This window comes from Crassostrea angulata, chromosome 3 (genome assembly GCF_025612915.1).
Source record: "Crassostrea angulata isolate pt1a10 chromosome 3, ASM2561291v2, whole genome shotgun sequence".
In the NCBI taxonomy this organism is placed as follows: domain Eukaryota; kingdom Metazoa; phylum Mollusca; class Bivalvia; order Ostreida; family Ostreidae; genus Magallana; species Magallana angulata.
The window spans coordinates 41,891,511-41,905,928 of NC_069113.1; the positions used below are offsets into that span (position 1 = coordinate 41,891,511).

At 31.6% G+C, this 14,418-nt stretch overlaps 1 protein-coding gene across 2 annotated transcripts; it reads left to right on the top strand.

Annotated features, from left to right (window-relative positions):
• The first annotated feature begins 969 nt into the window (after positions 1 to 969).
• LOC128176621 (neural cell adhesion molecule 1-A-like) lies at positions 970 to 14,345 on the top strand. Of its 2 annotated transcripts, XM_052843073.1 has the most exons (8): positions 970 to 1,115; positions 1,215 to 1,315; positions 2,807 to 2,897; positions 8,684 to 8,760; positions 9,238 to 9,436; positions 11,361 to 11,513; positions 13,060 to 13,197; positions 13,336 to 14,345. In XM_052843073.1, the coding sequence occupies exons 1-8, from the start codon at positions 1,064 to 1,066 to the stop codon at positions 13,716 to 13,718; spliced, it is 1,194 nt and encodes a 397-aa protein (XP_052699033.1). In that variant the 5' UTR covers positions 970 to 1,063; the 3' UTR covers positions 13,719 to 14,345. The 2 variants fall into 2 exon arrangements, with proteins under 2 accessions (XP_052699033.1, XP_052699032.1); XM_052843072.1 differs by lacking the exons at positions 970 to 1,115; positions 1,215 to 1,315; positions 2,807 to 2,897 and adding an exon at positions 5,400 to 5,518.
• Positions 14,346 to 14,418: the final 73 nt, after the last annotated feature.

Sequence of the window (14,418 nt, forward strand, 5' to 3'; positions counted from 1 at the left end):
GATTTACAATTTTACTGCATTTTCCACTGTGTTTACGATTGTTGTTTTTGTACCAGCACGAAACAACTTTAATATAGGTTGTAAGATGCTAAAAAATGTTTAAAAATCTTTACTGTAGAGTAAGGCTTCTTTATCATAAATCAGTTAAGATCTAAAAATTAGGACAGCTAGAAATATATGATCTTATTATATATTCAATTTATATACTGGACGTTTTGTGACGATTGACGTTAAATTATTGCACGTGTTTCAATGGTTAGCCGAACGTCATTGAAATGGGTACCAGTAGACAGGCAACACCAATGGTTGTTGCCGTGATAACACTTTGTTTTGAGACTATATTAGAGTCCTGTGCAATATTCTAACATATATAACTCTCGAATTATATATGGATTAGTGAACCGTGAGCGGACAATTTTGTGTGAAAAAAAGAAAATTATATATATATATATATATATATATATATATATATATATATATATATATATATATATATATATATATATATATATATATATATATATATATATATATATAAATCTAATATTACAGCTCTTGAAACAAAAATGTTTAATTTTATGGATATTTTATATTCGTCATAATTGCGTACTCGTATACTATTAAACTTTTTAAAGAACATGACATTTTATTGATATTGATACACACAACAAATGTATCAATTGATGAAGTAACAATACTTGAGGATTCAAACTATCATCGCTTTATAAGTATATATACCGAGTCACAGAGTACTCGGGCAATGAATGTAATGTTTTAACAAACACATATGCAGACACGTTGTTCAAGGGTTCATCATCTAGATAGATTTTTAAAAAAAATATCTTTCTGAGAATTCATGTTTATATCACCTTTTGAATGATGAATTTGTTTTTTGCTCTCGATTTCAAGCAAAATCATAAATATAGCAATTATTCAACAAATTAGGTGTAATCCCCATATAGGAAGGGCGATTTTATCACGTGATATAAATTTGCAATACATCTATAAAAACACCAGAGGAGTTGACACGATCAGAAACAGATTGTAAAACGATCGAGACAAAATGCTTGGTAAAAGACTTCAGTACTTTGTCTGCTTTATTGGAGTCGCTCTCAGTAAGTATATTGTTACAGTAATTTTAAGATATCGAATGATTATAAAACAAGATACATTATTCTGAAATATGCTACTTTTTGTATTTGCTTTGTTTATAGGTTTGTTTTACGAGATTGAATGCCGGCCGACTGAGTCAATTGATACTGAGATGATTTTCGCAAGGTGCGGAGATAAACAAACATTGCAATGCCTTACAGAGGTTCGTTCAAAAATTCACTTTATTTTTTATTTTAAATTCCTTTTTTTAGAGGACGATCATTTATACAGTAATATTCTTAAATATCCTGTCAGAGGTACTAGTCTAAACGTCTAACCGACGATGCAGCACATTTTAATGAAAGAATATACATGTATTTGCATTCGATAAAAGGGAAAATATCAACAATATCTTCATTGCACGTTGCCATTTTATACCAAAATAAATTGACAGGAACGAAAACCGATTTCTTTGTCCATTTGATTTTTTTAGACGGGGAGTTACGTACATTTGAGAAGCTCAATACATTTTTTCCTGAGAATTTAGAATCTCATGAATCGTTCATTAGCTTTCAAATAAGCACAGGCGAAATACGCGTAAACACCGCAAATTTTAACACAATGTGCAATTTTAAGGAGAGCAAAAAGAGTTTACTTACAACTTAAACGAGCTAGAAAAGTTCCTCTTGACATTACCCATTGACTGTATGATTTTATTTTTAGTCCAACTTATTTCTCTAATTTTTCCATCGTTTGATATCGAAAAAAAAATTCGCTAAATTACTAAGAGGAAAATATTTACTAAAGATGTATAAAATGGAGAAACATATTATTTGACCATAATATATGTATTTGTTTTCCAAATTGGTGATAACAAATTGATGAGACAATAGAGCAAATGAACATATAAACATTCCAAGATATTCGACCTAAAGGCGAGTAAAGCACCGGATATCATTCAATTAAAAGTTGAACTGTGCAAAAACACATGCATAGCTTCGATCACATGCCCCATTTACACTCGAATGCAAATGGCGCATTTCGCATAAGTGTTGTCTTGAATATATTTTATTGATTGCTCAAAAGGATCAGATACAAGTTCTAACAATTTTCTAGTTCCTCTCATTAATGAGTCTCTGCGCATGTGAATGTTCGGTGGAGGATTACGAAAAATTTGCTAATGAGTTTTTATTTGATTGCAGTTTCATCGAGTCTGACTACGTGCAAAACGTTTTAATATGTAGTGTTACGGGATGATATAGAACAATTTTAACAAGAGCTTGGACTTTGGGTAGTTGTGTCAAACAACATTGTGACGTAGGCCTGTCTATTTCATTGCTAGACACTCAGCTATGGCTCTTTGAAATCAACAAGATTTGTCTGGCTTTTAAGCTAAGGCTACGCAATCGCTGCATATTTCGCTTGAAACCGCGTCATTTTTAACTTGTTTTGACGCAAGAAATAGATAGCTACGCCCAACTGAAAGTCCAAGGTCTTGTTGAAATGGTTCTTTGTAGTGAATGCGCCACAAAATTATTACACATATGCGAATTTTCATTTAAGAAATATAACCAATGTACTAGTAACCGTTAAACCTTTCAGATGATATTTCACCTACATTACCATTTATATCCCTGTGTTGCTGCTTGCTTTTATACAATGTCTTGGTATATTATCTAATCGTTTCACTTGTTTTATCTGACTTTATCTGCAGGATGGCCAGAAGGGATGCATCATGAAGAATGGGATTGTTGAATCTAATACTGGCAAGCTGGTGTTAGAATCCGTCACCAAGAATGACGAAGGTTTATACGAATGTTTCATAACTGATCCATCGATTCCTGCGAGACGTTACAACGTAATATTAAGCGAGTCAGAAACCACTAGTTGTAAATAAAAATTGTTATATCGTAAACTTTGCTGTGTATATACTTTTCTGAAAGCAAAAAAAAACATTGTGCTGAATATTTCTTTTTGTGTGATAATTCTTATTTTGTTTATATTTAATGTTTAGTCGAGCCTTTGCAAGTAATATCTGTATACATGTGTATCGTTTTTAGGTTATAAGTATAAAAGTAATTTTCATTCATTCACGAGTTTGCTTCATATATGATTTTTTCATAACCTGTGTTTTGTTCACAAAAAGCCTGCAAACTTACGGAATTCTTACACCGATACATTTTATTAAACTGTATACATGTACCTCCCTTTGGACCATCCAAACGCATCTTGTTTCAAATTAATCTATTCATCCGTACTTGTTAACTGATCAAGTTTTAAAAAAGAAACCTTGAGAAAATTTTACATGAAAAATAATTTTTGTATAAGAGTAATCGTTAATAATACGCAGCATAGTTAAGGCTGTCAATAAACTCCGTTCAGACAAAAAGTACGGGAAATGTGCATTATGACATCACAGTATATTACAAACCTCGAAAGTACTTATTAATCTATTTATTAGTAAAATTAACTTATACTAATCTTTTAATTAAAAACAACAAATGCTATTACTTACAATTTTGATGTCCGTTATGTCGTACACACTGAAAAATAAGCGAGATGTCGTTCTCGCTGTACTACAAAATATGACGTCATATGCTTCAAAATGACGCATTAAGTTAAGTCATTGAAGGCTATCATGCAGTTTTATAGCGAAGAAAAATAAATGTCATAGATTAACGGAAAATTATAAATGGATATTTTGTTTAACATTATTATAAGTAGAATGCTACCTATATAGTCTTATTTTCATTTTGTTAAAAGTATGCATCGTATAAAGAAGCCACCTCGGTTTTGTATAAAATATCGTATATCTAAAATCTGAGTACCTAATTAAATCACTTAATTGCAAGGGCATACACTTACCTGATCCCGACAAACTTTTACATGTGAATTTGAAATATGCTATGTAACTTAAAAACTTCTACGATCCTTGTAAAATCTTACAAATTAATTATTTTTCAATGAAATTAACCCTGTGACCTTCAAAATTATTCAACATATGCATTATAAATTACGGTTTCTACTAACAAATATTCTTATCTTAAAAAGTTCGCACCGTTTTTCAAATTCTACGATATAACATCAAGTTATTTCATAATTCAGTTGTGAATTTTGACATGATTATGCCCTTGCAATATTGAATTTTTTAAATGACCTCAAAACCACAAATACATCTGCTTGTACCATGCGACTGCCATATCACGTGACAACTATGAACATAAAATATTGTACTGTTATATATATATTTTAGAAATATATTGCATTTGAGTGACTGTTATTGATTTTAAAAAGGACATGCCAGTTTAACTAAAGTATACGTGTTTTCATCACAAAAATTTGCTCATATTTTTATTGACCGCCTTAACTGTACTGCCTATGTAAAATCAAAGAAATATCAAATCAGGCACGGACTGTCTTCTCAAATTCATGCATAAGTGCGTTTGATTAAACTGTAAACTGATATTAAAAAACCATAAGAGGTCATAAGAGACACCAGAAGACTAGTTGCTTAAAACATAATTGTGTATCAGAAGCAACTGTGCCTGGAACTGATAGTTAACTATGGACGAAGAATATTGAGATCAGGGATCGATTGTTTGTTTCCATTATTGTCTTCAAAACAAGAGGATCTCCGAAGTACTAACGAATTACTTGAAGTTTACGATCGCACATATTTGTGGATATATAATGAGGCATGTTTTGGTTAGGTACCGGTCATTATAAGTTCTGTCTTAACAATATCATGATTTACTCTCAAAAACACTGGTGCGTTTGGAATAAATCAGATGCTTTCAATTTTATAGTCGACTAAGAAAACATTAGTCGCTGATCGAACGATAGTCGAGTACTTGCCAATTGGTAATCGTTGACATCTCTATTTACGATGTTTAAGTGCATCCTAGAGTCATTAAGAGCCATGAAGCCTCTTCCCCTAGTCTCAAAATGTATGTATCATGAATATTGTTCAAATATGACCATTTTAACGTACATTTCAATGTATCATACCTAGGACTGATTTAGACTATGGTCATTTGGCCTGTCGGTTTTAAAAAAGGAAGAAAGTATGCAGTTGCTGTAATCAAACCGACTTGCAAAGATATGGTTACTTGTTGACAAACTAATGTCATTTATGATATTCTCTCTCTCTCTCTCTCTCTCTCTCTCTCTCTCGCTCTCTCTCTCTCTCTCTCTCTGTTGTCCTTAAATGTATGTTAAGTGTGTCTCCAGTTCACAAACACTTATGTAAGGAATGCATGGTATAATCGACAAAGATTGTCGGTTTCCGATCCCATGATAACATACTCACAAGAGAGTAATTTTTCGCTCAACTTTTGGTAAAAGCACATGTGTGCTAAAATGCCTAAAATGGCGTTTTATTTCTTATTGGGTATATTTGCGAGTTTCAACATCAGCTATTCAATAGGTATGTTACTATACTGTGGAATCATTTCAATTCGTGGAGGTCAATGTTCGTAAGTAGCAATAATTTTCCTGGTTGGTTTGGCCATACATTTATTGGTAGCAAGTTCGGGATAATTTGAATACAATTTAAAGAAATGATTGTATATACGATCCTGGGGATGTAAATTTGTTGCCAATGTTTACCCACAAGAGCCACGAACACCGTCCCCCACGAACAAAGATGATTTATTCCACAGTAATCCCTTTTCTTACGGGAGATCAAAATATAAACTTTAACAGTGCAACTAATCTTTTAGTTTTTTTTAAGGGATTTATTTTTAATTATGTATAAAAACGCTTGCAGACAGCATCAATTAAGTTGGTTAATAGTCTTTTTACCCGAAAACTCAGAAAAGGGTGTTCGACAAAAAAACTTTGAAATGTCCTTTTTTGGTGCTTAATTAATACGTATATCGTATATATATGAAGGAGACTGGATATTGGCTCTTACTGTCTCAATAAAGCAGTGTTAGTTAATATTCCTAGTGAAGAAACGGTGGTGTATTTACTTATAGTGCCCATAATTATACATATGGAAAATATTCTTCATGAAAAACTTCTATCATCAATAGTTTTACATGTACCCCATTACAGAAAAATAAGAGGGCCGGTGTAATGAAGAATAATGACCCCCGTAGAATAATGACCGGGGGTCATTTTTCGACGTAGAATATTGACCCCCCGGTCATTATTCTACGCAGAAAAATGACCCCCCGGTCATTATTCTACGTAGAAAAATGACCTATTGCCTAAAGAATAAGTGTCATTTTACAAAAATGAGCACACTCTACATGAAGAAAAATGACCCCTGTAGAATAATGACCCCTTTATAAATTAAAGTTTTTCAGTATAATTTTTTATTATTTGTGTCTTTATAATATTGTAATTTTTACTGTAGTTTACAGAAAGTAAAAAAAAATATAATTCATATTCAAATAAACTTAAAGTGAAAGAAGGGGTATATCTTAAAAAATAAAATTCCTTCCGTTAAAACAAGATACTGACGTATTGTATAGGGGTATAGTTGTCATCTTGACGAGTTACATTCATATGTATACATATGACTTTATAACGCGTGACAACACATTTAAATTATTTTGAGATACAAAATACTATAAAATAATACTGTTTATTGGCAATAAATGAGTAGACGCGATATTGTTATATAGGGATATATATATTGTCTTTATTAAAATGTGATTTTGTTCTTTTCTTTTTTTTAAATTTTGTTTCCCCATATCTGATCTATTAAAATAGAAAAACCTGACTCAGTTTTAAACATTTGAAATATTATAAGTCTCAAATAATGAACTAACTCTATAGTTTGCAATTGTCTTAGTATGTTTTTCCCAATTCTAATTCATTTACCTTTGTGAACGAGCGATTAAGAGAGAAATAAAACTTTCCATCTAAAGATTCTCTGGCCTAAACCATCAAATACGTATTGTTGATGGTTGTTGATACATATAATTAAGGTATATTTGAAAAAAACACACCAAAACAACAACAATGCATTGGAGGATCGGAAATTTAAGGGGGGGGGGGGGTAGAGATATTACCTCTTTAAATTTGATCAATATGATTAGTTTAAATTTCTTGTACTTTTTGGTAAAACAATTCTAATTTTTTGGCGCCCCCCCCCCCCCCCTGAAAAGTTGGGGTTCAGTTCGTTCCGTTCAAATTTCATCTTATAAAATTTGGATTAAAATAAATCTTCCAGCATAATCTGGGGCCCAGTACATACCGCCTGCCTTGTTGCTTGTTGTCGTCCTTGTTGCCTTAATAATTAGGAGTTATCAGAAACAAAGTGAGAATATTTTTACAGAAGTTATCTCTCTTATCAGATGGACTTTCCACCTTAAAAATCCCTTCCCCCAGCACGAATATATATATATATATATCATTCTTTGTTTGACAATTCATTCACCAATGAATATTGCTTATATTATTACAACAATTATTCTTTCTTGATTGTTGTTCGTTAACTTTCACACAATTTAATTCCTAAATGTATATAATAAAGCTATATAATATGTTGTTTAGAATCAAGTATAGTTCAGCAGATTTCTACACAAGTGCAGCGTTATTTCCGATATATGTCGACGAGAGAAGAGACGTAACAATTTGTGGCAATGTAAGTTTGTGTGTGTTTGTGTTTGCTACGGATATGAAAAACTATATACAGCGATTTCTTTACAAGTTCAGAGTTTATAACTTCAAACCCAACTGAACAGAGTGAAAATTCCAGTAATTTCAAAGTCAGATACCTTGTCAGGATACTTGATAACCAATTTTATCGTGTTTACAGTGGGGGTCATTTTTTACGGGGGTCATTATTCCTCACGTTTAACATGAAGAAAAAAGACCCCTGGGTCTATTTTCTTCAGAAAAATCCAATTATTCTACAGCAATGTGGGTCATTATTTTACGTCGAAAAATGACCCCCGGTCATTATTCTACGGGGGTCATTATTCTTCATTACACCGGATAGTCGTTGCCATTTTTAGACTATATGAATATCTCCTTAAAGGAATACGATATTGTTCAAATATTTTTTTGTTTTTAATGTTTACAGTGCTTCAATAGGGCATCTCTTAATAGTCAACCAAAGTTTGAGTGCCAGTTGCCAAGTTATAAGTGGAATACGGAGCTAACAATTCTTGATTATGTAAACTAGAAATCAGATTATGTTTTTGATTACATTTTGAATCGTGGATTTTTGTTTACTTTAAGTTTCTTGGCGTATTTAAAAAAAGTTACAGTTTTAAGTATTCTTATAACTGTCACGGAAGTTTCACTTAATGATAAACTTTACAATAATCAATTCCAAATATCTTTATCAATACATCGCCAGAAACATAAAGCGGTTTACTGAAACCTACAGCCAAATGATGAGCAAAGTGAAGCTGCGAAGTTTTATTAGCAATGATGGACATGCATATTGTCATATAAATATGCATAATCGATCCGAAGTTCAACTTCCTTGTCTTTTTATAACAGTATGCACTGGTAACATTAAAGATCTTTTTAAATATAGTGTTACATTTAAATTAACGTTGTGTTTTTTTAGTTTATTGTAATAAAATATGACATTTATCATATCAACTTGAAGTGTAAAATTCTGTAGATCCTGTAACAGTTATTGGAGAATCCGGATCGAACTTGGCATATCCCCTGGAATGTGAACGACCCACAGGTTTCAATGTAAGTTTCTTAAAGTAAAATATTAGTATACTTTCTCATGCAGGATGAGCTAGAGTGTAAGTACCATGGCAATTTTTATATATTTGGAAATTGACCGATTTTGTTTTTTCTGTGTAACGTTTAATTTAACAATAATAGTTTAAGTACTTTAACACACTTTTTTAGGATAATTGATCAAATGATTTTAATTATGTAAATATAGATAATAAAATGCATTCTTTGTTGCCTCAGTCAGACTACTAGATCTCGATATCATTTTCAAAGGAATATTTGTCAATAATTTTTATTATGATTTAAAAAAAAACTCTTTAAGGTTAGGTGTATATGACTAATCAACATGGCTATATTTTGCATGTACTTCAATTGTATCTTGTCCATGGAAACACAATTAGATTTTTTGAAATAAAAATGACACGAAAAAAATGTACTTTATTCAGTTTTTACTTTTTTATCGTTTTGTTCATCAACATATTTCAGATCTTATGGTTGAAGGACCTAACACCGATTGCAAATAGCACAGCTTTTTTCAATAAAGATGATAGATATTCTTTTAAGAATCGGTATTTAAGGGACAGCCATTTGATGATAAATTCTTTGAAGAAGACTGATGAGGGACGTTACAAATGTGAGCTGTTAAACGGTTCGGTTATAAGTGACTATATGCTAAAACTCAAAGGTAAGATAATTTACTCACCTGGAATTAAAACAATATACTGGGTCTTTTCTCGTGTTTCAAATTTGATTTTATTAACGTTATACGTTTCAATCATACATCAAGTATAAATTTATACAAACATTAAATTCATGTGATATAATAGGGAGGTTTCAACTAAGAAATTTAAATTCATTAAAATGAAAAGTTTTAAAGAATGCCAATAGTAAACAAAACCCACTGAGAGCATGTTTAACAAAGAATACCAACGATTAAATATGAGGATGCTGTACAACACACATTTTTGATACGTTGAAATGTTAATAGTTTGGTCTCCTTTATAATAATAATGTTCAACAAAACATGATTTTACATTTAACATTATTCTTAAGAAACAGTTTAACCTTTCAAATGCATCATGATTTTTTTACCTACTGTAACGTGCCGAGCTACTTGTACTGCCAGGGGAAGGGTTCGTGCCTGGCTTTTTCCAGGGTTTTGGGTGTACACTAACACAGTTTTATAATATAATGTTTTTCTATTGATTGTCAAAAATGATTGGTATAGCCTAAACTTACTTAGGTTAATAATCAACACGTAATTTCAGGGAATCTAGAATATTTACAAACAAAACAAGGGGTATAATAAATATATATAATTGACACTGTGTGTGATGTACTGGTGCTGCCTTGTTCAGGTCGGACAGTACACACCCACAGTGACAATCCACTGAGGTCAACCACTCAGCTAAAATGACTGACCGTCCTCAGATTACCGCATATACTGTAGGCTGCCTTATTCAGGACGGACAGTATATGTGGTAGCCCTTCAACCACTGTGCACACTGTAGGCTGCCTTATTCAGGACGGACAGTGAGCACAACGGCCTGGGCGACAGTCTGATCAGCCACTAGAGAAAGGAACCATGGCTAGCCTCTCCGAGGAAAGCCTACTGTGAAAGACTGACAAGCCAAAATGACTGCAATGCCTACAGTACCAAGAGGACAACCTCTCTATGGCCTATCAAAAACACTTAACACCGTTACGAACGGGCAAGCTCTGTATTGACATAATACCTTTTATTAAACGATTTCCAACTAAGCAGCCGACAGCTGATTCACTGTCGTATTTATACCCTTAAACAAAGGAACTAAAAGAAAAACCCGGTCTGGGCCGAACCTAAAATATCCGGATTTATTACACCTACGATGTAAATCGATCTCTTTCTTTAATAAAATAGAGATTAAAAACATTTTAAATTTAATCAATTCGGGCTAAAAATATTTGTATATGATAAAAATACATGTATGTACTTGTTGCCCAGAAAATTGAATATACTTTTTCTATCATAGAAAATTAAAACTTAAACTTAATTTAAACAAAATTATCATTTGACTTTTAATCAATCGAAGAAACCGTGTTGAAAGTTTTCTGCGTAATCGCAATTAATGTAAACAGTGATCTAAAATATTGCTTAGTTTGTAAAAATAAATAGACAATTGTTGAAAATCGTTTAAACAATAATCATTCTAGTAGAACTGAGTTTAACTGATTGGTAGAGTTATGGAACCTGCCCCTTGTTTTTCTCAGATTTATATAATTTACCTTTAATTCCAATGTGCTGACAGTAAACTTAATTTTAAGTTTAAATTAAACTTAAAGAAAACCACACCCTCTCTCCTCCATCCCCCCACACCCACTCTTATACTTCATGTAACAAAACTGTTACTATGTTTTAGTAAAATTTATAAAAGGCTTCAATTTTAGAAAAACTTGAATACCTACATACGGAATGAATTCATGTTGTGATTTCAATAATAAGAAATCAAACGCTTTGCATACTAAACATACACAAAACAATGCTTTAACATTAGCATATCTTCCATTCTATTTGTTTGTAAAACAATTCATTATTAAGAAATTCATAGCAAAACCATGTGAATTTTCAGAAGAAGCAGCAATCCCTGTTTCCAGTGAACCCAGAGTGAGCGTTTGGGAGTACCACGAGGTTCGTCTGTGGTGCAATGCAACAGGGGTTCCAGAGCCCAAAGTCACGTGGTACGTGTTGGAAACCACAAATCAACAAACTGAGGCTTTGAGAGGTACATGTATACGTATATCTTTGGATGTACAATTAAACCCTAGTAGATGCCAGGATAGAAAAAATTAATGCATTAAATTGTACAATAAATTACATATTTGAAACATATTTACCCTGAAAAATACTGATAACAAGGATATTTATGTTTATTTCTTATCTGATTTTTATATTTGTAGTTAATTCATGTTGGAAAGTTTGATTTTTCTGGGTTGGTGTAAATACAAGATTTACAACATGACAACTGATGAAAACTAAGTTGTCATGTTGTAAATTTTGAATTTACTGGGTGGGTGTAAATACAAAATTTACAACATGACAGTAATATCTAATCATGACAGATCTGTCTGCGTACTTGTATATCTGTTTACATTGATTATGCATTTACTAATATATTTTTACAATCATATACAAATATATTCAACCAGACTACGTGATTTAATCATGCATAATTATAGTTATTAGATGTACGTATCTACTTCCGACGTTGGTTAAAACATCAACTGACAGAATCTGAGTTATTTTTTATGCAAAGACGCCAATTGTAATTTGTGTTTAATTTGAAATGGTTGTAAAGAAAGTGATGATCACCCAACCCTTTTTATCCAAAATTATCTATGCTTTTTATCCAAAATTATCTATGACGTGTGTTTAATTTAAAACTTGTTGCATAAATTCTCTTTGTCACACAGCCCCCTTGTCTTGAAAGTAAATGATATTGTTAAGGAAAAGTTTCTTTTTACAAGTATATGTATTTTTCCCTTCTTTGTTTGAAACAAGCTATTGATTTTACGTAGTTATGAAGTAAATTATAATTCAATGGAAATCATTCATTTAACTTTAATTTTTCTAACATTTTATGTTTGCTTCTGAATCGAATCCCATGGCTTACGTATATTTTTAATTCGTGGAATTATAGATATTACTCCGAAATTAACATGATAAACAGTCTGTTTTGTTGATAAAGTCTCATTAACAGAATTTTTTTTACTGGTGTATTTTAACCTTATGCGAGTATCAAACAAGAGAAAATGTATAACTTTTAAATTGTGAAAATAAAATCAGCGCATTTCTTCCCCCCTCCGAAAAAATTTAATTTTAGTAGTTTATTTTAAAACACTGAATGTGATACGTTTTAACACGAAAACTACGTAATAACTAAAATGCAGTAGCAAATGTACATTTTCAAAACTGATTCAAATACATACACCATACTGTGCAGTACGCACTTAATGCGGTGAATGATGTACAAATGTAATGAGAGAGATATTTTTAATATTGAAAATTATAAATATATACATTTTAAGCTGATGTTGTTTAATAAATCCGAGGTCAAACTTTGAAATAGTAGGACATTGAAATGATATTAAAAGAAGCAAAAATGATTCCATCAGATTTCTGATCACATATTGTGCCTAGAAATACATTTTTCAAATTTAATTTAATTTTTCAAAGGTCCACTTAATTTTGAATATCCTATAATTTTTAAGCCGAATGGGCTAAACTGAGTAGAAATTTATTTAACCAATGACAATGTTCTTTTTTTTAAGACATCGGAATTCAGGGCAGAATGCTTGGGATAAAAAACGTGTCAAGGGACTGTGCTACAAAATTCCAATGCAACGCTTCCAACAACTACAACGAAAAGAAGGACCCAGTTTCAAAAGTCATCCTTCTTGACGTGAAATGTAAGCTAAAATTTAGTATATCACTGTCTCCCATATCAAATTCTGATAGTTCTGTAATTATTTCATTTTTTCCTTATTTTATGTTTACTCATAGCATCTTTTAATTCAATTTCTAACATTTGAATTTCTTTCTTGAAGTTGTTCCGGATGTAAATATAAAAGTGAAAATCAACAACGGGAGTTTCAGCGTTGAAACCTCTATACTTTCCGACAGAAAGGACTCAATAGAATTAGTGTGCGATGTGTTTGCGAATCCCTTGACAAAGATTACATGGTACCGAAATAAAGTCAAGATAGGACACTATACAGTCGGAGAAGATGGCCCCGAAAAAAATGCTCAAGACCGAGATAATAATGTATATACTATCTCTAATATTCAGACAACTCCTACGGAACCAAGGTTTTGGGCTTTTCCATTAAGATTTCAGATGGATGGAGTGTTCATGTTTGCTAAATACCAGTGTGAAGTCGACACCGGAAAGAAGAATTTTGTCAAATACATAGAGATAAAGCAGAAATAGATCTATACCTCTGTATGCAGATTTCATATATTTAAACGTTTAATGTGAAGTGAGCTTTTAGGGAAATCTATCATCTTTCAGAAAATATAACAATCTGTTATTGGGTCATTCGTGTACCTAAAACGTGTATTTCTAAGTCTACAATATGTATTAAGGTCAAGATCTAGTAAATGAAAGGTACCTACAGGTTTATAAGATTTAAGATATAAATTCTTAATATGATGCTTCTTAACAATAGCTTTATTTGATAATTTTTGGTAAGCACAATGAAAAATCATATTTTAAACTGTCATTTTCAATGAAATATGAAGTCCAATGCGTCCAGTCGCTTTAAAGTAATCAATCGACTGTGAACTTAAATTGTTTAGAGCGATTGGAGGCATTGTCAACACCTTCTTTAAGAATGTGAACTAAAACAGTTTATAATGTAGTTATTCTTTTTTCATAGTTTCTTTAGTAGTTTTAGTAGTAGCGCTAGATTTTGTTTTCTTTGTTTTACCAACGTGATTTATTTTTTTTTTGTCCTGAAGAAGGGACTGGTTGTCCCGAAAATTTGACAATATCTATTGTTCGTGTCGTTTGCTATTTTAAGTGCTTTATATAATTATAATTAAATCTTCAACTTGTTGTATATTATTTTTAGCTTACCTTGAGACATTTATATTGTTTATTTCTAAGTTTCAGATTTAAAACCAGAAAC